Source organism: Mangifera indica, chromosome 12 (assembly GCF_011075055.1).
Source record: "Mangifera indica cultivar Alphonso chromosome 12, CATAS_Mindica_2.1, whole genome shotgun sequence".
NCBI classification, from domain to species: Eukaryota; Viridiplantae; Streptophyta; class Magnoliopsida; order Sapindales; family Anacardiaceae; genus Mangifera; species Mangifera indica.
In genome coordinates this window covers 10,370,471-10,397,211 of record NC_058148.1, presented here as the reverse complement: position 1 = coordinate 10,397,211, position 26,741 = coordinate 10,370,471, and the positions used below count along the sequence as shown (strand labels likewise).

General features: G+C 35.0%; 6 protein-coding genes across 10 annotated transcripts; 1 reads left to right on the top strand and 5 right to left on the bottom strand.

The window, feature by feature from the left end:
• Positions 1–164: 164 nt before the first annotated feature.
• On the bottom strand, positions 165–4,773 carry LOC123193534 (probable methyltransferase PMT23). Of its 2 annotated transcripts, XM_044606564.1 has the most exons (8): positions 4,080–4,771; positions 3,323–3,472; positions 2,855–3,125; positions 2,551–2,661; positions 2,178–2,349; positions 1,628–1,882; positions 756–950; positions 165–603 (listed from the first exon to the last, which is right to left on the bottom strand). In XM_044606564.1, the coding sequence occupies exons 1-8, from the start codon at positions 4,713–4,715 to the stop codon at positions 399–401; spliced, it is 1,995 nt and encodes a 664-aa protein (XP_044462499.1). In that variant the 5' UTR covers positions 4,716–4,771; the 3' UTR covers positions 165–398. The 2 variants fall into 2 exon arrangements, with proteins under 2 accessions (XP_044462499.1, XP_044462500.1); XM_044606565.1 differs by lacking the exon at positions 2,551–2,661 and having other exon boundaries at positions 4,080–4,773.
• Positions 4,774–5,198: 425 nt separating this feature from the next.
• On the bottom strand, positions 5,199–8,400 carry LOC123230357 (eukaryotic translation initiation factor 2 subunit alpha homolog). Its single transcript, XM_044656548.1, has 7 exons — positions 7,797–8,400; positions 6,683–6,739; positions 6,515–6,601; positions 6,290–6,436; positions 6,056–6,160; positions 5,700–5,798; positions 5,199–5,545 (listed from the first exon to the last, which is right to left on the bottom strand). The coding sequence occupies exons 1-7, from the start codon at positions 8,178–8,180 to the stop codon at positions 5,390–5,392; spliced, it is 1,035 nt and encodes a 344-aa protein (XP_044512483.1). The 5' UTR covers positions 8,181–8,400; the 3' UTR covers positions 5,199–5,389.
• Positions 8,401–9,262: 862 nt separating this feature from the next.
• LOC123230356 (multiple inositol polyphosphate phosphatase 1) lies at positions 9,263–14,129 on the bottom strand. Its single transcript, XM_044656547.1, has 11 exons — positions 13,744–14,129; positions 13,155–13,242; positions 12,391–12,684; positions 11,914–12,072; positions 11,508–11,648; positions 11,334–11,390; positions 10,829–10,967; positions 10,163–10,267; positions 9,867–10,057; positions 9,680–9,721; positions 9,263–9,587 (listed from the first exon to the last, which is right to left on the bottom strand). Exons 1-11 carry the CDS (start codon positions 13,854–13,856, stop codon positions 9,426–9,428), a joined length of 1,491 nt encoding a protein of 496 aa, XP_044512482.1. The 5' UTR covers positions 13,857–14,129; the 3' UTR covers positions 9,263–9,425.
• A 2,071-nt stretch (positions 14,130–16,200) lies between these two features.
• LOC123230358 (ferritin-2, chloroplastic-like) lies at positions 16,201–18,470 on the bottom strand. Its single transcript, XM_044656549.1, has 8 exons — positions 18,038–18,470; positions 17,846–17,929; positions 17,704–17,764; positions 17,516–17,603; positions 16,892–16,953; positions 16,694–16,759; positions 16,523–16,586; positions 16,201–16,411 (listed from the first exon to the last, which is right to left on the bottom strand). Exons 1-8 carry the CDS (start codon positions 18,364–18,366, stop codon positions 16,359–16,361), a joined length of 807 nt encoding a protein of 268 aa, XP_044512484.1. The 5' UTR covers positions 18,367–18,470; the 3' UTR covers positions 16,201–16,358.
• Positions 18,471–19,287: 817 nt separating this feature from the next.
• LOC123192918 (DEAD-box ATP-dependent RNA helicase 18) lies at positions 19,288–23,293 on the bottom strand. Of its 4 annotated transcripts, XM_044605625.1 has the most exons (12): positions 22,902–23,286; positions 22,542–22,736; positions 22,388–22,429; positions 21,964–22,224; positions 21,592–21,671; positions 21,379–21,484; positions 21,150–21,263; positions 20,966–21,064; positions 20,783–20,872; positions 20,485–20,591; positions 20,255–20,398; positions 19,288–20,076 (listed from the first exon to the last, which is right to left on the bottom strand). In XM_044605625.1, exons 1-12 carry the CDS (start codon positions 23,160–23,162, stop codon positions 19,806–19,808), a joined length of 1,770 nt encoding a protein of 589 aa, XP_044461560.1. In that variant the 5' UTR covers positions 23,163–23,286; the 3' UTR covers positions 19,288–19,805. The 4 variants fall into 4 exon arrangements, 3 of the variants coding, with proteins under 3 accessions (XP_044461560.1, XP_044461559.1, XP_044461562.1); XM_044605624.1 differs by lacking the exon at positions 22,388–22,429 and having other exon boundaries at positions 22,500–22,736; positions 22,902–23,284; XR_006496961.1 differs by lacking the exon at positions 22,388–22,429 and having other exon boundaries at positions 19,846–20,076; positions 20,485–20,614; positions 22,500–22,736; positions 22,902–23,293.
• Positions 23,294–24,477: 1,184 nt separating this feature from the next.
• LOC123192919 (RNA-binding protein pno1-like) lies at positions 24,478–26,516 on the top strand. Its single transcript, XM_044605628.1, has 2 exons — positions 24,478–24,630; positions 25,474–26,516. Exon 2 carries the CDS (start codon positions 25,490–25,492, stop codon positions 26,135–26,137), a length of 648 nt encoding a protein of 215 aa, XP_044461563.1. The 5' UTR covers positions 24,478–24,630; positions 25,474–25,489; the 3' UTR covers positions 26,138–26,516.
• The last annotated feature ends 225 nt before the right edge of the window (positions 26,517–26,741 follow it).

Here is a 26,741-nt window from a genome sequence, read left to right as displayed (position 1 = left end):
TATCAAGACAAATGTTTCAACTATTTAGCTTAAACTTCCCAAAAAAGTAGCTGATTACAAAGCAAATGAGCCAGACTTTGGTTTTTACGAATACCAGCCATAATGATATCTTCGTTATCTTCAGTGAAGCTTCCACGAAATCTCACTAGTTTGGATTTTGGACAATAGTAATTCAGTAATTCCTCGACGACGTTGCTAAAAATTATTTTTAAAAAATGGATTTTGTTATTTCTTCATACAAATTGTCCCAAAAAAAAAAAATACAGGGAGAGCATATCACAAATTTATATGTAATTGCGAACTCTTACCATTGATAAGGAAAGGGATAATTTCTCTGTAGTTTTACCTCAACGTGTTGAAGGATTATCCCGAGCTCATAAGCAATGTCATAAAGCCATTCAGGTTTTGGGCTCGTCATCTGTTGGACGCCAGAAACCCTTCTTACCAACAAGAAATTGGTCTTGAGAAACATTCACTGACCAATGAAGTGACAGAAAAATTGGCCTAAGCTTGTTAATCATGTCCATGGTGTCTTGAACCAAAAGGTATCCACCTGGTCGCAATATTCGATCCATCTCTGCAGCTACACTGATAATGTCACATCTGGAACGAGAAAGTTGTGATTCATTTAGATACCATAATAACAATTTAAACATGCATCATAGCCTGAATTTGCAAAATTGACAGGGAAGCATATGAAAGAACAAAGTAGAAATGTACAGAGGACGAGATGCAACACTTAGAGAAAGGACTACCTTTGTGTTAGAGATCTGAAGAGAAAACTGGAATGTAGTAGATCATATGTTCTAGGGTAGACGCTAAAAGACTCACACCAGTCATGATAGATTCCAATCAGTCCCCTATCAAAGATGGTGGATAGAGTATCTTGAGCATCAATGGGGACAACATTCATCACCCATAAAGGTTGATCGATTAGTGCTGCAGCAAATCTGTTAAAAAGGCAAGATCTTGATATCAGCACAAGGTTAAAGCATGACCAAGTAGCCATAAGACAATTTATCTGACCAATTTCAATTGGTAGCACTAGATTGTTAGAATGGTAATATGAGTTTCTCCTATGTGTATAATTCAGTCATTCATATCAAGGAAAAAACAAGAGAATCCACCTTCTAATATGAGTCACTAACCAAAGACAAATTCAGGCCTTTAGCCACTGCAAAAAATTGAAGTCCTAAAGCTAAACTTATTTGGAAATAATTTCACTGAAAACTAGTACAATTTTGAAATTTGGTTTATTTTCGATGATCTCTCCTTACAAATTTAAAACTCTAATTCTTGGATATATTTTACAAAAAAAATATCACAACAGAATTTGCTAGCTTTCCTATGCAATTTTAGTTTCACTGGATGAAGTAATTCCTTCAACACTTCAGTATCTATAGAGCAGGTCTCAACTAATATGTCAAAAACTAGGCCTACTGTTACTAAATTATAAAGAAAAGACGTGTGACACAATAACACACAAAATAATAACAAGGCAGATAGAAAATGCATGTGTAGAAAACAAGAATAAAGAAATTTAAGAATAACTATATATCAAATCACTGCAACTAAAGGAGAGTAAGAAGCAGCAGCTTGACCAGTTAACAAACTTGATATTTCTTACCCTCCATAACTGGCATTCATGTCCATTACATTCCGCACATTTGACCAATCTATGGCTAAACCCCGCAGATAAACATCTGAGACAAGTGCTGACCAATGTGTACTATCCTTGATATATGTTTCCTCAGCATTTAGTTTAGATAAAAGTCTTGGAGATTTGCTGCTAAGCCTTTGGGGCCAGGGTGCAGGCCATCTGAAAAATTTTCCCTTGCCATCAACTGGAAGTCTGGAAAGACAATTACTAAGGGGTGCATACCTAGCACAAAGAATGGGAGTATTAGAAGCAATTTTAGTATAAAGTGATAATAACAAGTGAATATAATATTACAATTTTAGTATAAAGTGATAATAACAAGTGAATATAATATTACAACCGAACTTATAGGTTTACCTGCTCCTGTCTCAAATAAAATATGAGAATAACTTACCTTTTCTTTTAAATCAATGGCTGCCCAAATAACTCTGTGCACGTGTGTGTGTGCATGTGTGACCATATAGACATGTATGTATGAATAATATGGTGACAGTATATAATATATTCAAACATATACCATGAACTATTCAATTCATCTTTCTTATCACATAAAGGAGGGTAATTTTCTCTCCGTTTTTCATAGCAGGAATATGAAACAGGCTTCTGAAATACTACAAGTCCAATTCTACTTCTGTCAACACCCCTAGCCACAGCTTTCCAGCACATTGATTCCGTCAGATTTACCATAGCTGCAAAAACATGGATATGAACATCCAAGTTAACTAACTTAAAAATTATAGCCCAAACTATAAAACATAACTTATTATTTACTAACCCAGATAATCAAAGGAAAAAGAGATGAATAGCACAAGTCATCAAGAAAAAATTTTGTTAACCATGTTTTGTTCATGTGCTTGAGAGAGAGAGAGAGGGAGCAGATGCTAACATACCCTCCCAAACATTACGATGTCTTTCGTCATGACGATAAACTGGTGTAGCAGACCAAACAAAAAAACCCCCAGGCCTAAGAATTCTATTCATCTCTATTAGTGGTAATCCACCTGCGTTTTCAGCCCGAAGCATCACAAGAGTTTTAGGATATCTATAATGGTTCACAATGCAAGAGAAATAAATATTTGTTCTATAGTATAATACTACACTACTAATATGATGATGGCAATCATGAAAATGATGACAATAAAAACATAGCAAGAACCTCGAAACTTAATGTTAAGAAAGCATAATGCCACATACCATCTCCATACCAATGAACTCTGCATCGTGCACAATGAATCAAATCATATGCATCATCTGGAAATGGTAGCTTTTGTGTTCCAATAACAGAAAGTGTGGCAGGAATGCCACGCTCTAGAGCAAATTGTATTTGGGCATCATGCTCATCCTTTGGGGCAAACGACATGGTAATGACATCTTTGTCCAACAAATAGCCACCAAAGCTTGCAACACCACAACCAACATCTAAAGCAATTCGTACATGCTTCCCCCATTCAATAGTTGAAAAAGTCTAGAAGAAACCAATAATTGAGAAGAGAAAAAAAGAAGGAAAGGGTAAAAAAGAAATATATTTCAACACATTAGAATACAAATCCATGATGACACATCAAGAAAAGAATTTTGCTGCGAAGATGTTCATGCAATACAAAGCAAATGTGACAAAACAAATTTACTACATAAAGTGTACTGATCATCTTTATATCATACCTGTTGTACAAAGTCAATGTAGTGAGTAACTCCTTGCTTGAATTGAGTACCACCCCCAGGAAAAACAAAATAATCATCAGTCTTGCGCACCCAATTTTGGTCTTTCTTGTAATCAACAAGCTTAGGGTGTGGAACATTGTTGTACCAAATCTGTAAAACCACATCAATAATATCATGATATTTTCTAATCTAACGAAAATCATCCCATAAAATTTCCAAAAGTAATCATATGTACTTCTTTTAAAAGACTGAATTCTTTCATTTAAAAGATTAAATTCTCTTTCTTCACTTCACATTTATGAGATTTAATCAATCACTTATTCAAATAACATTTAGCTTTGTTTCTTCTTATATCTCATTTAATTATTAATTTAAACCTCAACTTAACATCATACTTTAACAGAAACAGTATGATCCACACCAATAATCCAGCTAATTTAGGTTTAGAACACTACTTCTGAACTACCTCTGAACTGTAAAATAACATTAATGGTAAAAAATTAATGAAGGACAAAATAAGAAAGAAACACTAAGAAAATTTTCCAAGCTAAACGATAATGAGCTTCTTACCTATTTTTTTAATTAACAAATCTGAGCTTAGTTAATACAACAGCGTAATAATTAAGCTAATTTATGCTTAAAATGCTACCACCATAGATGAAATTATTTAATCCTCGTGATCTATTCAAGAGGAAAGAAAAGACAAAAATCTTAAAAATAAACAAATCTTACCAAAAAAAGTATCAAACAATCTCACCATGTCCCTGCTCTTTGGCCATGGAACCGGAAGCTTATAACCGGAAGGTAATGGCACCAAACATCTAGGACTCGGGCTGGGGCAGTGTCTCTCATGGTGCTCCATCCGTTTCCTTGACTGTAACTGTTTAATCGCCTGATAATTGTCTAAACACGGTATATAATCCACCGCCTCTGGTCTACACATGTTCCATTTTATTAAATCCAAATCCGATTGACCGACGGTAACAGTGCCAGTATTATTACCGTCACTTGTGCTATTGTCAGTAAATGAAGTGGGGACATTAGGGAAGACTGTTGAAAGGGAGGGGTTATCAGACGGAAGTGGTGGTGGTTCTTCTGTTTCAGTGATGGTTTTAGAAACCAATGGAGGAGGTGGCGGTGGTGTTTGTGTCCGAGTGATGGTTGTTGAAACGACGACGTTTCCAGATGGAAATGGTGGTGGTATTTGTGTCTGAGAAATGGTGGCGTTTGGGATTAGAGGGAGTTGTTGAAAGTAGTAGGAGATGAGGGAAGAGGCGGGGCCGGTGGTGGCAGTGAAGACAAAAACGGCAACTGTTATAAGCAGAAGCGAGAGAGCGAAAATGAAGGGGAATTTACGCTCTTTGAAGAGATATTGTACAGAGAATGTGGCCATTTTAGTCGAAATGAACCAGAAGATCCAAGATTTAGATTGGCAGAAAGTTAAGAGCCAAACGGGGTACTGTCGTTATCGATGTGAAGTAAAAGTAAACGGAGACTTTAGCTTCAAATTTCCGTGTTTAAACTGTTAATTAAAATGTTTTTTAGTTCAAATTCTAACAGTATTTCACCTAAACCCTCGACTTGAAAAAATATATAATAATCCCTCAAAATTTAAAAACTTAACATATAAAAATACCATTTTTCTCTTTACCTTTTGATATATTATTATTCCAATAATAATGATAAATTTGAAATTCTAATAGCCAGAGTCGGTGGGATATTTTAAGGCTATAATTCCATGATACATGGGCCAGCATTTTGACTCGAGCCTCTTTACTTTTTCTTTTCAGCCATTATGGTTTGAAAATGAAATGAAAAAGCTTACATGCATGAAAAAGATCCCGGTTCAAACCAGCAATGAAATGCAAACAATAAATGGCAAACATTAAGATTGAACTCTTAAATGATTAAATAATGAGGTTTCCTGAATCCCCTCCTTACTCTTACTCTAAGATCATTTCATAAACTGGCAAAAAGACTCAACAAGACGATTGTTTTGATATGGGTTCCATACATGCGCAAAAAGCTTGTTTAATCGACCAAAAAAACAAAAAATTAATGTATTTGTCACTCTGTAATCCCAGGACCAGAATTTTCCAAATCGACTTCTCCCATTCCTGTGTCTTCCTCTTCTTCGCTATCTTCGTCACCACTTACCTCCTCGTTTTGTTGGTGTAGCTTAGCCATGTGCTCAGCAAGCAATTTGTCATCTCTTTCACTCACCTGAACCAGTGTACCACAAATCAGACTAAAACAGAAGAAATAGCAAGCCCCTTACAAAACAATTTGTTGATAATGAAGGTTTCCATGCTATGCCTTGGAGTAATGCTAATTAGAATCATAAGATTAAATTTAAAATCAAAGAACAGGCACTCACCGCTCTTGGTTCTTCTTTCACAACAAGCTTTCCCTTGTGCTTCTCTATTGCTTCAGTACAAGCAACAATTGCTTTAGTAAGAACTGAGATCCCTTGCTCCTGTCCATCAAAAAAATTATACATAATTACTTTTATATGATAGTGGCTTTCAAACTAAACTTTGCAGTTGCTTCTGTATTGCGGGCAAAGATTTAAAGCAAACTTTGCAGTTGCTTATGTATTGAGGCAAAGATTCGTACCCAAACATCATGCTTCTATACAATTCTAGCCGTCAACTTGACCATTCTTATTTCTTAAACCATATAACATTAGCTTCCACTATAACTGCCTTTCAAGAAAATAATAATTCTGCTAACCTTGTCAAGGGTCTGAGTGGTGAGGACATAAAGTGGAGGTGCAACCAATTTGATTTTTACAGGACAATCATTATTCCCAGCAGCCTCAGCTTTTCGCATGGCATCCTGTAATGCCAAAAATACACCTTTAGTGAAAAATGAAGCAGCAATTTGAAACAAAATTATGATCATTCATATAAAAGTCAGCCAAACAAAAACTGTTGAGGAACCTAAAGATAAAGATCAAAATAAAACCTTAATGTGAAGAACACCATCAAACTGGAAGCACTTCATTTCAATATCAGCTCGAATCTTCAATGGTTGTGGGGTCATTCTTCTCCTAATATTCTTTACTAAAGCATCTTTCACCTCTTCAGTCACGGCAGGAACCACCTTAGTGATCTGTGCAATAAAATGAGGGAGGACCTTAGTCATCAATGAAGCGAGCATGGTATTAAACCCTTTCAAAAGAAAGTTTACCTCCTGTCCATCAGGGCCAGTTTCTTTGACTTCACGGGTGAGGGTATTCAAAACGGAATCAGGGTCAGTAACAATGATTTTGAATGCCTGCATGTAAATAGGTTAAGCAGTTATATCTCCAATTTTAACTTGGAAAACACACCTCAAGAAAGGTGTTAGCATTTTTACCTCAAAAGCATGACCATACTTGCGGTACAAGGGCCAGCCAATATGGATATAAAGATCCTGTGACACAAAAAATGCATTTAGCATTGACCAATCAAAGGTTAAGCATATTATAACTTGGAAACAATTCCAGTGCTAGAACACATGAAAAATCACAGGGAAGGATTTAAGGTTTCGATAAGTCAAATGAACAAGAAATAATATTTAAAATATCTCAACAAGCAACATCAAAGTCTTCATAAGGGTGTAAATGATTCATAGTCCAGGTTGCTCCTTAACTTTTGGTCAAGTGAAAAGAAATTAAATGACACGGCTTTCCTTTAAATTCATAATCTAATTTTTTTCTCACCTCTCTCCCACCCCATGATGATATTCATTGTAATCCACAATTATTAATTACTACAAAATGTTATAAAACCATCATTAGAAAATTTATCTCCATTTTATCTGCTTAATGAGCCCCCATAATTTACAAAGAGAATCCTCCTCCAATCCTTCTTAGTTGGTAAGCAACAAAAACTTAAGCTAGAGCTATGTTGCAACATGAAGGCCTTCAAATGTTCCTCCAGTTGATGTCACTAGGACACCTATGACTGTGATCAGCATAAAACTTCCAACAAGCAACTAACGAAAAAGTACATGATAGGTCACTATGCTTGGTTAAATTTCTCCACCTAGCCACACCACCTGGTCATGATGGTAGGCTCATAAAAACTAAACCAGCAACTAACCCTATCTCATATCGGTTTCTTTTAAAGTATTGTATGTTAGATCAAAGCCAGTAACAAGTTCATAAGATTCACAACGGCAAATCAACAACCATAGTCCAGCCAAAAGCACAAAAGATATTCTTCATTGTACCAAACATTAAATTATTCATCTAAGCATTCAAAGAAACCAAAGCCATATTTAACTTTATTCATAAACTATATTTTATACTAATCCATAATTTACTGAGAAACTCAAACAGGCTTTACACATTTTCCCTAAATAGCTCTAACATTACACATAGAATAATTTTACATTTCTAGGGAATAATATATAAAATTCAAACTTATATAAAATACCCCCCAAAAGACAATTATAGAAAAGAACATACATCAATCAAAATTACTACCTCCAAATCGATGCTCAAAGTCTCAGCCACGTGCCGCATGATAGAGTGAACGAGCTTGCTCTTATTGTACCTCTCTTCACAGGCCTGTATATCCTCTTCGCTAACCCTTCTTTTACTCAAATCAATGTAGCCTTTTTCCTTATCAACACGCAGCACCATCACGGGCTCGATGCGCCCGACCTTGATGAGGCTACTAACGCTACGAATCCGGCGGCGAGAAAGCTCCGAGAAAAGGATCATACCTTCAATGTTGTTGTATTCTAAAAGGGACACATAAGCGCCCATATCGGCGATGTTCTTCACTTGGATCATTACGGCCATGTCCACCTCCGGATACTTAGCCTCGTACATGCGGCACTCGAGATTCGGGGAGTGGCTTGCCATGTTTGGTAGCTCGGAAAGTTTTTCTTTACTCGGGAAAATTCGAGGAGAGTGAAAAATTAGGGTTTTACGATATAATCGGAGAGACTCTTCAAGACGTAGACACAAAGTTGTGTCTAGATATGAACCTTATATAGGATAAAGTAGACAAATTTGTGTGTTGATGGGACTTCTACAACCTACGAAACCGTCGCATTATTCCCTTCCCCACACTCTCTTTCACAAAACCCACAAATATGCTTATGATAATTCGAATGAAAAACCCAATTTAATTAATTTATTGTTTTGTTTTGTATAATAAAGATTTTTTAAGTTAAGAGATTGGAATTCTCAATTTTTTAAGATTTCAATAAAATATAATCCTAATTAAAAAAATGTAAATGAGCTCTATACACTTAATTAATTGGTCATGATTTATTAATTAAAACAATAAGTTTATATCGTAATTTTTATCGGTATTAGATAAGATTAACCTCTTTAATAGAAAAAAAAAATTAAGATTTTTTCATTAAAAAAAAAAAAGATAATTCAGAATATCCAGTTGTTGTTATGCGTTATACAGGCAATTAAAGGCTAATATGTAATTAATAATGCTACCTCTGGGCATGGAGGCCTGGATTAAATCCTGAAGATGAGTGGCAATCTGAGCTTGAAGACATGCGTCTTCCTTGCGGCGGAACATTTTCGAGGACAGCTGATGCGGTGTCAAAAGGAAAGATATGTAATTTCAGTTGACACCATAATGCAATAATCATTCCCCAGTCTTCTCTTTGATAAAACAATTAGATAAGGCTCAAACAATCCTTATTTATTAAGTCAATTTATACTATTCATGTATGTGCCACTCATTTTCTGTCACATAACTTTGCACACAAAAAATTGTATGCAAAATTAGTGTCCTATTTTCACAACTGTAAACTTGTATCAATGAAACAGATTGAGCTGAGGGAAAAAGCACCACGCAGGATCTGTTCTCTAAAACTGTCAAATATACAGCAAACAAAAAGGGGAAATATGAATAAATAAAAACGGCTAAAGTGGTCAACCCAGGCTCAGTGCCCAAACAAAATTTCGGCGCCAAAATATGGAACTGAACAGCAAAGTCTTATTGTGAGAAAATGTGATTGTCCATTCGATAGGGGAACTCTGCTACAACCTAGATGGAGCTGGCCATGACCCAAAATCATGATAATGAAGTGCCAACGGAAAAACATGTCAGAATAACTATAGTTTTACTTCAAAACTAAACTACAACTCAACTTTTTGGGACCGTGTATCACTGTTCCATAGCGACGACATCCAACTGAACAGGGATGATGGCTTACTGGGTTCACTCTTCTGAACTGGTTTTGTCTTTGGATTGCAAAGGGTATCGTAGTCGTGCTTCATATGAGGAGAAACAATTCTTTCCTGCAGGAAAGTGAAACAGAAGCACAAAAGATTAAACATAAGTAAGGATGAATTGCCTTAGATAAACGTACAAGTTTTACAGATGTTAATACCTTAAAAACATCGAATGGGCAGAAATCAGTACCATCACAGCCCTATTCACAAAAGCAAGAAATATTAATGTCAAGCCACACAAAAGTTAGAATAATGTTGAATGTTGAATGTTGAATGTTGAAAATACAAAACATAAAACATGAGAAATAGTAACAATGCAAAAGTAAGAAAGAATCTAGAACTTACAGGCATTGGAATGGGATGTTCATTGTGCAGTACTTGAACAAAGTACTTGTTTGAGAGGTTAGCAGGACAACTATGCAGAACCAGCATATTATTCCCAGCAAAAGGTGCCACAATGCTGCCCCTCCAATTTCTACTCTGTGGAGGTTTTGGAGGGAGTTGCAAGGGTTCTTCTCGTTGTATTTGGTGAAATTCTGAAAAATGTGTTAAGTTCATTAAGAAAGTGGATACACAATTTTATACTCCAACACATCCAAGTATCACACAGGAATTTTGAGTATGCATGTTAAGGTCTTCACCTGATCTTTCAAGGAAAAGCCCAAGCAAACAAGTGAATGGAACAACTGTTTCTGCATGTGCAAATCTAAGTCTCGCCTTTTCATAACTTCCCGGAGCATGTTTTTCTACACAGTTAATAGACAAATTTGAAAAGCCCGAGATAGAAGCAATAGCAAAACACATTCAACAGGTGAACCAACTATTCATGCAATTCTTTTAGCAGAATGTTTCAACCACACAAGTTTCATTGATGTATGACTGGACATATTTTATTCACCAAGTCATCTCCAAATTGATACCAACATTGTTTTTGAGCCCAAATCAGAGGGAAGAGGACTTTTGCTAATTACTAAAAGATCACATTGAAATATACATTTGGTACGAATAGTAAAAACAAAGACGACTATGGAATAATTTTTGAAGAAAGTGAAGAAAAGGATTATTGGGAGGCAATATGGAAAAACAAATGATAATATCACTAAGGCATCCACTATTGCTGGGAAGATTTATAATGATCATTGAAATGCTATCCCAGTACTTTTATACAGTTCTTCATGAGGTTCCCAGAAGATCCTCATCAACCATAACATATATAAAGTCCAAACCTCCTCCTTCCATTAAAACTGAAGGATGTGAAATATTGACAAGCAAGGAAAAAGAGCATATACTTAAAATTTTGATGATACCTTCTTTAGCCTTAATAGCTTCTTCCATCGATTCAACAACATCCCCGAGCAAAGGTGCTCCCATTCGGTAGTTTAATGACTCACCATAACCTTTCAATATAAACACCTCCAAGTCATCTGTCCACTCCAGCAAAGCAATCTACAACATGTTTAAATATTGGCAAGTGAAAAAAAAAAAAAGCAAGAAAATAAAAAATCATTCATGTATTCTAAAGTAGTATTAGTTAACAGGCTTCATGAAAACATTTAATTATTTGACCAAAAAAATATTTATTTTTCAAATCAACCCATAAATTGTATTAATTCAGGAGCAGACATGAACATAAACTTTTACACAATTTTTAACCTAGGATAAAAAAAATTGATGATAGAGATGCAATAATAGTAAAAAAAAAAAAAAAAAAAAAAAGAAGGAAGCTCTACATTAATATGCAAGACAATCAGTGAGCTTACAGATCAGCAACTCATATTTCAATTTCAATCAGATAACATAAAAATTTTATACCTCAGAAGGACTGAAAAGACCACAAGCTTGATCGGTTACATCCAACAATGATGCTTCCTGTCAAAAAATGAAACCGATTCAGATATCAACCCAAAGGTACATCTCAACTGTGTATCCATTGTGGACTCAACAAGCAAATGATTTGTTAGCAACAAAATTTGGAAGGGCAATCACCTGCTTACATAAAAACCAGAGAGAAGAAATATCCTGTCTAGTGAAATTCAGTTCATATCGCTTTCTCAATGAAGAAGTAATTTCATCAAAAGTTGGTTCCTTGAGCTTGTCGACAGCAGGCTCCCGATTTGTCCTAAAATCCTACATACACAAGATTTCTAAAGCAATCAAAAGAAATTTAATTTCTATCAACCAAGACCTAATTTACCAATTTTTAAGGTGCATTTTTTATTATTCACATTTTGTGAAACTTAGGATTTCAAAGAAAGAAAAATGAACACCAAACACTCCCCTTCATTTACAAAATTCAGAATTCGCCTTCAAAACTTCAAACTTAGTTACCAACAAGTGTTCATGGGCAGGTGTTTAAATCCAAACAAAAAAAAACAAGATTACACAAAAATACCTTATAGTTGTCACAACAATCATAAAACCTCAACTTTATATCGCTTGCACGACTTTCACTAGTAACAGCAAATGCTCGATGATGCCCAGGTCCTAGACTTCCTCTCTCACTAAACAGGCCCATGCCAAATGCTACCGCACTGGCAGATGCCCGAGGAACCTATATCATCAGTAAGAATATAAATGTAAGAACAAATAGAGAAAAAAGAGTACAGGAGTGCAGGTAGGGAAGAATATATAACAAAACTAGACCTACATCACTGACGGTTTTTCTATAAAAAATTAAAAATCAATTAAGCACAAGCAAAAAATTGAAAATATAGGGTATACAAAACAAATAAATTAACAAGATTGATAAAAAAAAAGGTAGAAGATAGAGGAATCTCCCATTAACCACTAGTAGACATCACATGGCAGCATCAAACAAAAAATATAAATCTCAATATAAGGCATGGTACATGACTAGAAGATAACTTGCCTGAGTAGCCCTCAGGTTATAGATATCTGGATGATAATCATCGTTGAACAAATCAGGAAATCTTTCCCTAATCCTGATTCCAAGATCATACAATTCATCTTCTCCTTTGCCGATCAATTCTCCACCCTTCAATTTTCCCCTCCAAGGAGACTTCCATCCTCGTAACCAAGCAGGAAGTTTCTCTAGAGACAAATGATTCTTTTCAATCTCCCTCACAAGTACCTCCAAATGATCAGCCAATCTATCCAACTCTCTCATCCGTTTTTTTGTGGGAGCACGAGTACCATGCCTTGCCTAGGACAAAATCGATTAGTTTCTTTTTTGTCATCCAGGTTTATGATAACACAAATAACTTTCATCTTATCACTCATTAATTCAATAACCATTTGACAAGATAAAACATAAAAATACCTTAACTAAGAAGGTACGTTGCCAAACAAAATATATTGCCTCATTATTAGTTTTACTTATAACAACATATCCGTTTTTCTTGTCACCTGTCATGTGTGACTCATGACTCACTGTGCTGAAAGACGCAACCTTACTTAGTGTATTAGCCAAGGCCATCATATCATTATACTCTTAAAGAGGGTTAGGCGACAGTGGTAAGATTTTCTGCTCACAAGGATATAATTATACAAATAACTTCGTTATTTAAGATTCTATGGTGATTCTGATCAGCATTTTATGTAACAATCAAAATGGAAAACCAAACCAACAGATATGGAACAGGAATCAAAAATAAATTTTAGAAGTGAAGTTACCACTAGGTTTAAGTGTATAGGAGTGCATCCATCAGGAATTTCAGAAGGTACAAAGTTTTTATCAGTAACATCTTTTACCACGTTGTATCTGCACAGAAAATTAACAAAAAATTAATGAATAAAACAATTACACAGAACTAGCCCGCTCGTTTCTTCGGAATAATAACACCAAGTATGTGCCTCCACTGAGATTAGTCATCGGTCATATATGCCTTATACTGTATTGCTATATCATTCGTTGATTCAAGGATCTACACTCATTTCTTACACAAAACATTCTGTTCAAACTTCCTTAAAAACAGGAGCAAAATTATATCAAAATCCAAACTTTTGAACACATTTCGCTTTCTCGTTATTTTTGAAGCCAGACAGATGCAAAATACCGCACAAGGAATAGATTAAAGCTTAATTTAGTTCCATTTATGATTAAACTGTAAGAACAATAAATAAAGTAAATCAAGAAAATATGTTAGCCATTGATCACAATTCAATAGTTGAGATGCACATTTATACATTTCAAACTCTATAATCTTATCTAAATATAGGCATACGCAACTTTCATACTTAATTAACACATGAAAGAACGGACCTTGTAACAGTAGAGACGTGCTGCCGAACATCGAAGCCTTGAACGACATCTTTGAATTGCAATAACAAAATTAAGAACATAATCAACATAGAAGAAGCCATGGCTATCTTCATGGTTACTCCGTCTGGCCTTCCTTCGCTTTTGATGCTGCAGAACTCAATCGCAAGCCCTCTAATGAAGAACAGGGTCTGGTACGACGCGGTTTACAGTATCGATGCGAGTTAGCGCTTGATTGACGGTAGATTTAAGGGATGAGGCCACCGTTATTCGCTTAGATTTACGCTTTGACGATGACGCCACCTAACTTTTGCCAGAGCGCCGCGTGGCATTTGCTTTGGAGAAATTGTTGAAATTCCCTACAATGTTTGCGGGCTTCATTCTGAACAAAACAACAGTATATCGTGGGCACGTTAATCTTGAAAAACTTAAGCCGACCTTCGTTAAACTCACCTATTTGATATGGGATTACCCATCAAATAGTGATAAGTTTCATGTTAAGCTTATAAAATTTCCATTTTGATAAACTTACAAATATGATCAACGAATAAACATTATTTTAGTTTATAACTCAAAGAACAAGTCTATGTTTCATTAAGGTCACAACAGCCATATGCCATTACATAACTATTTCTTATTATTCGAGAATTATTCTTTGTAAAATTAACAATCAAGATTGAAATGCAATTATTCTTCCATTATATATAACCTCTTGAGATGGAAAAAATGGAAAGAATTGAGGAATCTCGTACTACCGATATGAGCACTTGAGCATGGTGCTCTATCATAGGGAGAGGAATTGACAAGTGCAAGATTAGAGTCCAAATCATAAATAGAGTTAGTATTGTCTGGCTGGTTGGTAGAACTAAATACGGTATACACGGCAATTGGCTATTTGTAGATTAATTAAGTTATGTTAATTAAAGGTAACTATCTAGCTGTAGATCTCCAGCTATTGCTATTAATTATCAAGAAGCAAGTTTCTTTGGATTGATAGTTCATATCTCTAGCTTATATGTCAAAGCTGGTAATAGGAGATAGACAGCTAAACATGTCAAAAAGGATATGTTTTCTTATGTATGTAACTCTTCCATATACAACTAACCTTGGCTTTTCAATTTTCAGTAATCCTCACTACAGTAACTCAATCTATCTATTTACCAGGTATAATGCCTTTATTAACCTCTCGTTTTGTTCTCTCAATTTACTACAATAGCTAAGATCAAGAAGACGACGAGGAAGTAGTGACACAGTCAAGTCTTTGTAAGACAGAATCAAAGGGCTCACCATTTTTGACTTTGAAATAAGCTCTTTCCTAGTACGATTTTCCACATATGAAATATCATCATCAGTGTAATAGAAAAGCTGTCATGACTGCTTAAGAGAAGGAAACTCAATAGACATGAATTCATACAAACAAGAATCATTAATGAAGTTAGGAAAAACAAAAGAGACCACTAAATATCAATTGGAAACTCGAGTTTTACAGCAGTAAAATGCAACCTTTTACCCTTGTTAAATTTATTTCCGTGGACTTTTACATGTTTCTTAAACACACGCTTTTCCCTTGTATACTGTTTAGACCCCTCAACGTTTTGGGCTTCTCAATTCCTAAATTAGTCATTCTTAAAAAAGATATGTATCATTTTGGCCCATGACACTTTCGAAATATAGAAGCTAGAGCAGTCTACATCACGTAGCACAAGCATAGAATCCCGGCAATTATTCTCAACAATCTTATTAATAATAAGAAAGCAAAATGAAATCAACTCAGAAGAGATTATAAATCATTGTAATTAACTCTGTGGACCAGACAAAAACCAGGAGTCAGAAATATCTGGTTCAAGCAAAAGGGTATTTAATTTGTGTTTATATTTTTTTTTAAGATGCCTATTTAACTATAGATGTTTTGAAAAGCTTTTGATGTAAATTGTCTTGAATATGGACCGACAATGACAATTGAGAGTCTGGGCCTGGAAGAGGACCGCCACTACGTGTACACTTTCCCTTGAATTTGTGACCTGAAAAGATAGGGCCACACTATTATTATTTTTTAAAAAAAAAGAGAGATGAGCATCCAATGGTGGGCACTCAGGAATCTTCTGGTATTATCTAGCAGAGTGTGATTTGAAAAGTATTTGAGGGCCATGTTATGGGTCCCTTTCAGGGGTCACGTCATAGTGGGCTGTCAAATATGGCAAATACTAATTTCTGGGACCTTTACAAGTTAGGCACCAACACCAATCCGGTCCCATTACTGGGGACCGGGAGCCCCCGCATAAATTTGATACTCAAGACTCTTGCAACCCCGAATTTGTTGCCCCCCTTTCGAAGAGCAACATTCTTCCACGTAAAAAGTAAATCAACAGCAGTACGGTAAAAATCACCCAAATTGCTATAGAAAAGGATTCCTATAGACAAAGTGTAATTATTCAATTTCTTAGTCACCAAACTACGATATGCTTGAAAATATCCCATATGCATTTATCTATCAACAATATAATTTTTCTCACAAGCTCCATGCCCAAGTTTTCTAAAATAAGAACTAAAAATAGGAAAAACCGCATAGAACAAGCCTTCAAAATGGTAGCCAGGTACCAGACGAGTTGTCTCCATCATCAAGCAACAGCTTCTGCCTCATTAAGAAGCATTCGGTCGAAGTGCCAAACTCCTGAATCCCACCATAATAATCAATTAGTTCAAGCAGACAAAGTTGATCTGAACCCTTCGATTAAGATGAAGGGGAAATGACCAAAATTAGATAAGAATTTTCGTTTAATACCATGTCCCTTGCCCACTCTTCTCAGCTGAGCAACATATTCTGAGATCTTTTTGATCGCTTCTACCTACATAAGGAAACAATTGAAAGGCCAAACCAATATCATACAACATTCTTTCCAAGCCATAAAAGCAAATCCTTAGAAGAGAACTGAAGGTAGAAGTTGAATTCTACCTGCTCAGTTAAAAACTCGCTTTCAACAAAATCTGCCATCTGCACATCATTGTTTTGGTCGGCTACCTATTGACCCAACATATAAAGCCATGAGATGAAAGTAATATCCACAGGCAGCAACATTAAAAACTTCACTAGGCACTTTTAAACACCATGTTATCAAAAAATTGCACACTATTAAGTCAAGATATGGTTAACCTGGTGCAAGTTGAGGAGCTTCTCATTTGTTAGCTTCTCCAAGGATAATGCAAGCTCCATAGCTGAATCAGGCAAAAGAAAAACAATTAGGATCAACAAGTAAAATTAACCATGCAGTAAGTGCATCACAATTGGAGATCATCGACTTTAATAAATTTATACACATAGCATTACTTTATGTCACCCAAAACAATGAACTGCTTAGTTTGGTTCTTGGCAAGGTAACACAATTGCCTGTTCTGAGAAAATATTCAAATATCATATAAACGCCTCCCTACATGTATCACTTAAATACGCATGAAGATTCATACAGATTGAACATTTCATATATATCCATTAGTCCTATTGGAAAAATAATAATAAATTCATGACCATCGATATAAATTGGCATAAACAAGTATTCAGCACCAAAAAAAATGGTTATAAATGAGATATTAATTACAAATCAGAAGATATGCAGCTCCTTCATGCCATATGCATGATAATATTTGACTAAAATAAATATAAATGCGTTAGGCTCATTGCCCTAGAGTTCAGTCCTTAACTTAATTATACAGAATAGCAAATCAAGTTACTGGTAACTATAGTATCATATAACGTAGAGCTTGGACTGCTAAATCTCACCATACAAAGCGTCTCCCTTCTCCGCGTGATCAAACTCGGTGAGTGGCATCACTATTGACGCCAGCTTCACTTTTCCACCACGTTTGTTCTAATCGTTACAAGATTAATGAAAAATTAGAGAAAAAATCTCTCAGGATAAAGCTAACCACAATTTAAATACAAATCTAGATATGCTATGAATAAAAAACCTGATATTTCATTAGTTTCTCAGCGTGTTCTCGTTCTTCAAGGCTCGATTCCTTGAAAAACCTAATCAAAACGCAAACAAAAAATAAACAACAAAGAAATATGAAAACTAAAAGAACTAGAAGATATTTTAGAAGCAATTACTTAGCCAGTCCCTTAAGTGCCACGTTGTCGCGATCAAAATAAGCAAACATGGCGTGGTACACATACGACACATTATACTCTACGCTGTAACATAATATCACAAGAGATTCAGGATATACACAAAAATATTGAAATAAAAAATAGAACATATTTGAACACAGATGAATTAAAAAGAGAAAGTTAGAAAAAAACTTGATCTGTTCATTAATTGCAGCCTCGCAGAGCTCGTTGTACTTCTGTCTAGCGAGAGAAACTTGAGGTACACTCGGCACCAAATCGAGCTCCTTCTTCACCTCTTCAAACGGCTCAAAAATGACACCGGTTAAGGGACTGTTAATAGCGCTATTAGATGCACAAACGATAAGGCCAGTTCCATTTTTGGCTCGAAGGCTGGAGTTCAAATGGAAGTTCGAAAAAGAAACAGAGGAAAACAGAGGATTCAGAAGTTCTTTGTGTGGATTCAAGAGGGAGAAAGCCGGAGCTACTTTGAGTAACATATTGTTGTTGTGCAGGGCTTGCATTTTCTCAGATTTTGGTTGTTTTTGAAGAGGAAACGATTAGAAAGTGGAAAAAATGATTACAGATTGAAGGAAAGGGTACTGTGCCTGTGCGGTTATGATGGGAAGGAAGATAAAAGGAGGCGGCTAAAGTGGGGGGCTCCAACGATGGAGACACGTGGACGGTGGAGGTTGAGAGGTTCAGATGGGCGCGTGGCGTGCTCGTGGTGAGTTACAAGACATGGCCCTGGTGCGGGCGGTAGAGTTGTTGACTTAGTGCCTTAGTAGTCGCGATACGAGGAAATTGTGACTCAAATAAATTTTTTAAAAAAAAGAATGTTTCTTTTTTCTTCATAATTTCTTGGTCGGTCAGTGATTAACATTTTTGTAATATATGGTTTTTTTTGAAGGTTAAAAAAAAAAAGAAAATATTGATTAATATTTGAGTAGGATAAGATTAGATATATGTATAATATATGGTTTTTTTTAAGGTTAAAAAACAAAGAAAATATTGATTAATATTTGAGTAGGATAAGATTAGATATATGTATAATATATGGTTTTTTTTAAGGTTAAAAAACAAAGAAAATATTGATTAATATTTGAGTAGGATAAGATTAGATATATATATATATGGACTTAAAAACATATTAAAGGGTAATTTAATTGAAGAAATTGTTTAAAAAAAAAAAGATAGGATTCGATAATTATGAATAAGGAAATTTTATTCTTTAAATTTCAATTAGGAACCTTTATACTCTATTTTATTATTCATTCCAGGAGTTTAATCCATTCAAAAAAAAAAAAAAAAAACGTAATATTTTTCTACAATCTTAACATAGAATTAGGGATAAAATAGTGCATGTGCATATTTTAAAACTTAAAATTTTAGTCAATATTTGTATTTCGATTTTGTTTAATTTTTTAAAATGAAATGGAACTAAATTGGATCCTAAAATCTTCACTTGGTAAATTTTGCAAGTCCTTGAAGTTGCATCCAGATCTCTGTTCTTTATCAACTTCAATAACAATGCCCAGTTTAACCAGGGCTAATATTACAATCAACAATTTAATATACCAATTGAAAGAGTGTATAAATATTTTTGCATTCAGTGCCAATGACTAAATGCTGAGGCACCTTCTTGTGTCAAAATCTCAACTTTTGCCGCATATCTCTTATGTCTGACACTCTGACCTAACAACACCATGCATGAAATTACCGGGAAAAAGAAAAGATCTCTCAGCGCCAAAATTTTTTTACTCACTTGAGCCTCACAAGGTAAGAAACAGTAAGTGTAGCTCCGTCTCTAATGAAGTTCGTTGTCAGCAGTTTAATGTTGATGGTATTCATCTGTGTAAGTGCAGGAACCTGACTATTGATGGGTTTAAAGACATCTCTCATTTTGAGTACCAGCAAAACCTGGACAACATCTAACCACAACCTGCTTCGTTTAGAAATGCACTTAAAGTAACTCTTCAGTTCCAGTTAATTTCGCAAATTCACTTTCATCTATATTTCCCCTTTTCAGCTTTTTTAGTAGACGGTAATCCCGTGCCAGCTCATCATCGTCTTCAATTGCCTGGGACGCACGTCTCTGTTTGGCTGTTTTCTTCCTCATAACACTAGATTCAGCTTTTGGTGTTTTGTGGGGTTTCTGAGATTTCGGATCTTGTTGTTGTGCTTCTTTCCTTGCTTGCAGATTCTTCTTCCTTTGTTTCTCACGAGATTTATCCCTAGTTGGAAAATGATTATTTTTAGCTATCATAGAAGGCTTGGTATTATCACAGCACAAGTTGAAAAACACATATTCAAGAGACAAATGGCTATAAGATTTGTTGAAAATCATACTTTCCTTCATGCTCATAATGATGAAGAAAAATATCAAATTGATAAGGGATTGTCAGTTCTTACATATACTTGATGTCCTCCAAATTAATATCCTCAACCGGAGTGAAACCCTCAGTGGAAAGTGAATGGTTCTTTACCTCTGACATTGAAGGAAGCTGCAGTAAGCCATATCCCATAGCCAACTTACCAATCTCAAGTTCTTTCCACCTGTAAGATACAAGAGAAGAAAAAATGTTATAATAAAAAACAGAAAAAAGAAAACAGCTATAGAATAAAAGAAAAGCAGAAGTAACCTGAAAATGTAGGAGCAATGATGCTCTTTATATGCACGAATATAAGAAACAAATGCTCTGAGTCCTTTTTCCATCACATCACGATCTTTTTTTGCAGCAGACCGTATCTGAAACAAGTAATGCAGATCAACTGCCATAAATAAAAGTGAATAACAATGAAGATACTATTTCAAGACAGATAAGCCATGTGTTTCCACCATTAATCCTTTTCTTTTTGCAAACAACAAATCATATCCAGAACAAATACAAAACATGAGCATAACATGTAAAGAGTCTCTAAGGTAGGAATTGTGCTTACCTGAGGAACTACATCAGAAACATTGTCAGTGCACTTTTTCTCTTGAAGAGGAACCCTTCTTATGCGTAGGAATTCTACATAAGCTTCCTCCTGCACAAGGACAGATGATTATTCACCTCCTAATTCTCTCTAAAGGAAACCAAGTATACCAAATACATCAACAAAGAGATACATGAATGACACCTTTGGGGATAAAAAAACAATTGAACTTCCTTGTTTACCCAACCTAGCAGTTCGACCAACTCGATGAACGAAAACATTTGGATCTTGAGGTGGATCATACTACAATAAGTAATGAATAAATAAATCAACATTCATAAAATACATGAATCACAAAAGTGTACTTTTGTGTGTTTTGCAGAGCTACCTGAATTATACAATCAACACCAGGAATGTCAAGTCCACGTGCTGCAACATCAGTACATAGAAGAATGCCACTTGAAAGCGATATGAATGAAGCTAATGCTTTCTCCCTAGCAGTCTAGCAGTGCAAAAAAAAAATAAAAAATAAAAAATAAAATGTCAGAATACAGAATGGACACTACAGAATAGTAATCTTAGAGGCTAACAAACTATTCCAGAATCCAGAATATTACCTGCTTCATCTTTCCATGAAGGGGGATCAAAGAGAGACCCTTCAAAACAGCCAAACGTGGTAGAACAACTCCCCAGTAGTCAACACAAGCACAAGTCATAAAATATCTGAAGAAATAAGGAAACAATTTTAACAAATTATGATAGCTCGTTGGTCCTTAGCTTCAAAGAGATTGCACTAGCCATTCTTTGAAAAATGTCCCTTTAGAACTTACATTATAATTTTTTTAGAATTGTTCTTAATGAGGAGATCAACAAGTTGTGATGGTTTCTTATCTTCTTCACATTCCAAATACTGCAGAATCAAAGGAGAAATCAATTTTAAAGCAAATTACAAAGACTGAATAAGTCTTGAAATTGGCCAAGAAAATGAGCATTCACTATAGCATGCAATCTTTATGGCTTTGAGAGGCAGGAATTTCATAATTCTAAGTGAACTCAAAGTTAAATACATATTGTGGAATTCAACAGAATACATATATATTCTCACTGCAATTCTATGACTCGGTTTAAATTTGAATTTGATTCCAATTCTGAGTAGCCAAATTCAACATAAATGTCCACAAACAAATCCACATGCACCATACCTCAAGCTGAAGGCCTGAAGGTGTTTTTGAAGAGGCTGGTGTTTGAGATGATGCTGAACCAGGCTGTGATTCTGCTTCTGCTCGAACTTCAACCCTCACAGGATTCCTCAGCCCTGCTTTGGACAGCTCTTCAACAGCCTCGGTTTGAGTAGCTGAAAAAAGACCAGTTCTACGAAGCTTTGGTAAACGAGATATTATGTAACTTATCTGTTTCTGGAATCCCATATCCAAAAGTCTGTCAGCTTCATCAAGAATCAAAATCTGCATTGACCAAAAATCTGTAACTCATCTAGTCATCTTCGTGTTTAACAAAAACATCAAGGCTACTTCTGCATAAGGCAAATTCTCAATTGCTTATAGGAAAAATTAAACTCGCTACATCTTGGTATTTAGCATGAAGAGATCAAATTCTTGAGAAAACTACCTCAAGGTTCCTGAAATCTAAAACATCCATACGTTCCATTATGTCATATAAAAATTAAACTCGCTACATCTTGGTATATAGCATGAAGAGATCAAATTCTTGAGAAAACTACCTCAAGGTTCCTGAAATCTAAAACATCCATACGTTCCATTATGTCATATAACCGCCCAGGCGTACCAATCAATAAATTTGCTCCTTCCTCCTCTATCTTCTTCATATCTGATTTCACCTCAACACCCCCCACAAGAAGCATAGCCTTAACATTCGATAACGTAGAAATGAGAGGCCGAGCAACGTGATAAATTTGCGATGATAACTCCCTTGTTGGCGATATAACCATTCCCATCACCTGTATCATAACAAACAACCACAGCTAAAAGAGCGGCAATTAAATTAATAAGAATACAATTTATAAAACTAAACTCTCCAGGTAACAGAAGTTAAAGCGTAATCAGCTCTTAGAGCTCTTCTTAAAATTTGTAACTTTTCTAAGTATTTCAAGCAAGAGAGGGACCTGGTGAGGTTTTGGAGGAGAGGTAGCGCGGCGGAGGATCTCAACGACAGGGACTAGAAAAGCTAGAGTTTTCCCGGAGCCGGTTGCAGCGTCGACAGCAACGTCTTTATAGCTGCATAGCAAAGGGATGGTGGCGGCTTGAACTGGCGTACAGAACTCGAAGCCTGATTGTGTCAAGGCTTCGAGAACGGGCTCGGAAAGCGGAGGCTTAAGATCTGAAAAACGAGTGTCCGTTAACGCTTTGTTGTGGTTAGAGTCCATAGCAGTCGCAGCAGTCCCAGACTCTCAGAGAAGAGCGGCTTCGTAATTTCGTTGAGGCACCGATACCTATTATCACGAACCAAAGCGACATATATCTATGCCGTTTTATTCGATAAAGTGCGTAAATATTCACTAGGAAATTCCAAGAAATTGTAAAAAACAAGAGACATTAATTAATTAACAATAAAACTATGTGTATTCATTTTGGGTATATAAATATGTACACATTTATATGTGTCATCACGTGATTGGATGATTTTGAATTAAGAATAAAATAATAATCAATCATATGATGACACATATGAGTGTATATACATTTGTGTACTCAAAATAGATACATATAGTATAACTCATTAATTAAAACATCCAAGTATATAGTCCAGCAATTTAATTAAATATAATTTATCTTCGTCTGTAATTTTTCAACAAAAACCTCAAATCACTTAAAGTGTCAATTTTTTTAACTCATAAATTCATATTCAAAATCTTTAAAATAAAAATCGAATTCTGATAATTAATCTAGAAAATAAGATTGATACTTACTTGTTTTTCTCTTCTTAAGTTAATGGCTTTTGATTGTGTAAAAAAATTTGCAGAATTGTAAGGTTTTCACCAGTTTTATGTATTTTCCAAATGTTTAGTATACACAACATAAATAGTATATTATCATATAATTGAATCATTAAAAATTAAAGATAAAATAACATCTAATTATATAATAATATATTTTTATTTGTGTATAAAATTATACATATAATTTTATTTTATGGAGTTTAGGATATTTTCACTAGCACTTTTAATGATGTAGATATTAGACTAATAGAAATGTTATACATATATATTTTTAGTATATAATTTAAGTATATAGATTATATATTATCATATGATTAAATATTATTTTATTTTTAATTTAAAATCATCTAATCATACGATAGTATATTATCTATATATATATAAATTATATAAAAAAAATATATATATATCCACTATTTTTATTTACATATTTATTATATATCATAAATAAATATCATTAAAATAGTAAAATATTTGTAATTATAGTATTCTTATGACGAAAGACATTGATAATGCGGATAAAGCAGCGTAAATGGCCTATCAAAGAGTTGTTATGTAATTAATTTTTTTAATTAAAAATTATTAAATTATATAATAATAAATATCAAATATATAATTAAAATGGATAGTCTTAATTTTATTGCTCAACTAATTATACAGTGAACAAATAGCAAGTGATAAACTGATTTCACCATTACCCTCCAATAGTTATTATCAAATCCGGGTCCAGAGGGCTAGGTTAATCATAAAACGTTGTCGTGCCAAAGTAGAGAGCAGTATCACCTACATATAGTTGGAAGCCCTCTGCTTCTAGCCCCTTTCAGCTTTTCTTCTCTCGAGCCTTACCCTGCGCCGTTGGTAGCCGACATCAATCGGAGAAGAAAGCTCGTATCAGGTAAACTAAATCCTCTAGTCTTCGTCAACATCCTCTCATCTTTTTTAATATGAAAAAATCTATTAACCGTTGTATCGCAGTTTTCTATCTTGCTTTTATGCTTCAGTTGGAGCCGATCTCCCTATTTGTTTCTCTGCATGATGGAGGAATGTTGCTTTAGCTTAAAAAATTGAATTTGAGGGCGTAAATTTGGTCTGACTTCGTTTTTGCTTTAGTAATTCATTGATTTGATGGATGGTTTTTATTTCCTTTGACACATTGCATCACGGGATAAGATTTTTTTTTTTTTAATGAATACAATTTTGAAGCCCGTATGTGTTTCTATTTTGCTAGTTTTGGTGATAGGAAGCAATTTTCGACATATTTATTGTTATGTATTGCAAGAGTTATAAATTTTTTATGTGAAGGAACATACTAGGATACCGGCTCTGTGTTAACACTGTGCTGCTAATTGTAAGTGTAGTTATGATAAACAAAGTTTGGTTTCATGTAACTATATGGTACTATATAAAATATTTACCTAAAAAAACAATAATAAAATCCTTTGGGGTATAATCAGAGCTTTTGAGTAATGTTAAGAGTTAGCGTGGCAGATGTTGGGAAGTAAGCGGCTATTCTTTGATTGTTCGCTGGGTTCGTTTAAAGCTGGTTTATGTGTTACTCTTGTTTGGTTATTTTTGTTGGTCATTACTTTTCTTCTTATTTTAATGTTAATAGTGGATTTTCAATTGGAGTTTTGAACATGAATGGAGCCACAACATAGCTAACAGTACAAATTTTTTATTTTTGCTGTATCTATTAGAATTTTAAAGGGAAAATCTGCTTTTGTGCTGTACGTTCCAGATAAATCCTAGCTACCATGGAAGTTGAAACAGTTTCATCTCAAACCCAAAAAGAGTCTGGTTCTTTGCCACCAAAGCCACAGTTTGAGCCTTTGAAGGCGCATGAGATGTCTGATGGTCGAGTGCAGTTCCGGAAGGTTTCTGTCCCACCTCATCGGTATTCACCTCTCAAGAAAGCATGGATGGACATCTACACTCCAGTTTATGAGCAGATGAAGATTGACATACGCATGAATCTCAAGGCTCGTAGAGTTGAATTGAAGACTAGACCAGACACACCAGACATAAGTAACCTACAGAGGTGTGCGGATTTTGTGCACGCATTCATGCTAGGTTTTGATGTTATAGATGCTATTGCCCTTTTGCGTATTGATGAACTGTATGTGGAATCTTTTGAGATTAAGGATGTCAAAACACTTCGTGGTGAGCATTTGTCTCGTGCTATCGGAAGGTTGTCTGGTAAAGGTGGCAAAACAAAGTTTACCATTGAAAATGCCACAAAGACCAGGATTGTGATTGCAGACACAAAAATTCATATACTTGGATCTTTTGCTAGCATTAAAATTGCAAGGGATTCACTTTGCAGCCTCATTTTAGGGTCACCTGCAGGAAAAGTGTACTCAAAACTTAGAGCAGTTAGTGCTAGACTGGCAGAAAGGTTTTGATCATTTTTATTTCTGTTGTCTTTGATGCTTTTCTCTGATTCATCAATTGTTGGATGTTCTATTGTAAGATTGGGTATGAGGAGAATAACTACATAGATTTGCGGCTAGGATTTTGTTCATCGAACTTTAGGAGACAGTAGTTCATGAAATGGTAGTGGAAGAAGTGTTCATCAAGTATCATTATATCAAGTTTGTCAAAGGACCATTGTGAGGATTTATTCCCCCACCCGTTTTTTTTTTATTATGTGCTATTATCTTTGCATTAGTAGTGATTGTATTTATTTTGTTGGATGTACAGATTTATAATGTGTTAAACCCTATGGTTGCATGTGTGTGGTTATTAGTTCAAAATTGAACCTGTTTTTATTCTTTGTTTTCACTGCACTCTCTTGCTTGGAACTTTTATCTATCTAACCCTACCATCATCTAATCAAGGAACCCGATGTGACTTCATTTTGCATAATGATGTGTGCAATGAGTGTTACACTATGAGCACGAAGACGCAGAAATGTTCAATTTTTGAACTTTCCAAGCAACTGGGGAGTGGTAAATTATCCAGTTCATCTTCTGAAAAATTGTAGATGTACTTGTGTTTATCTAGGGA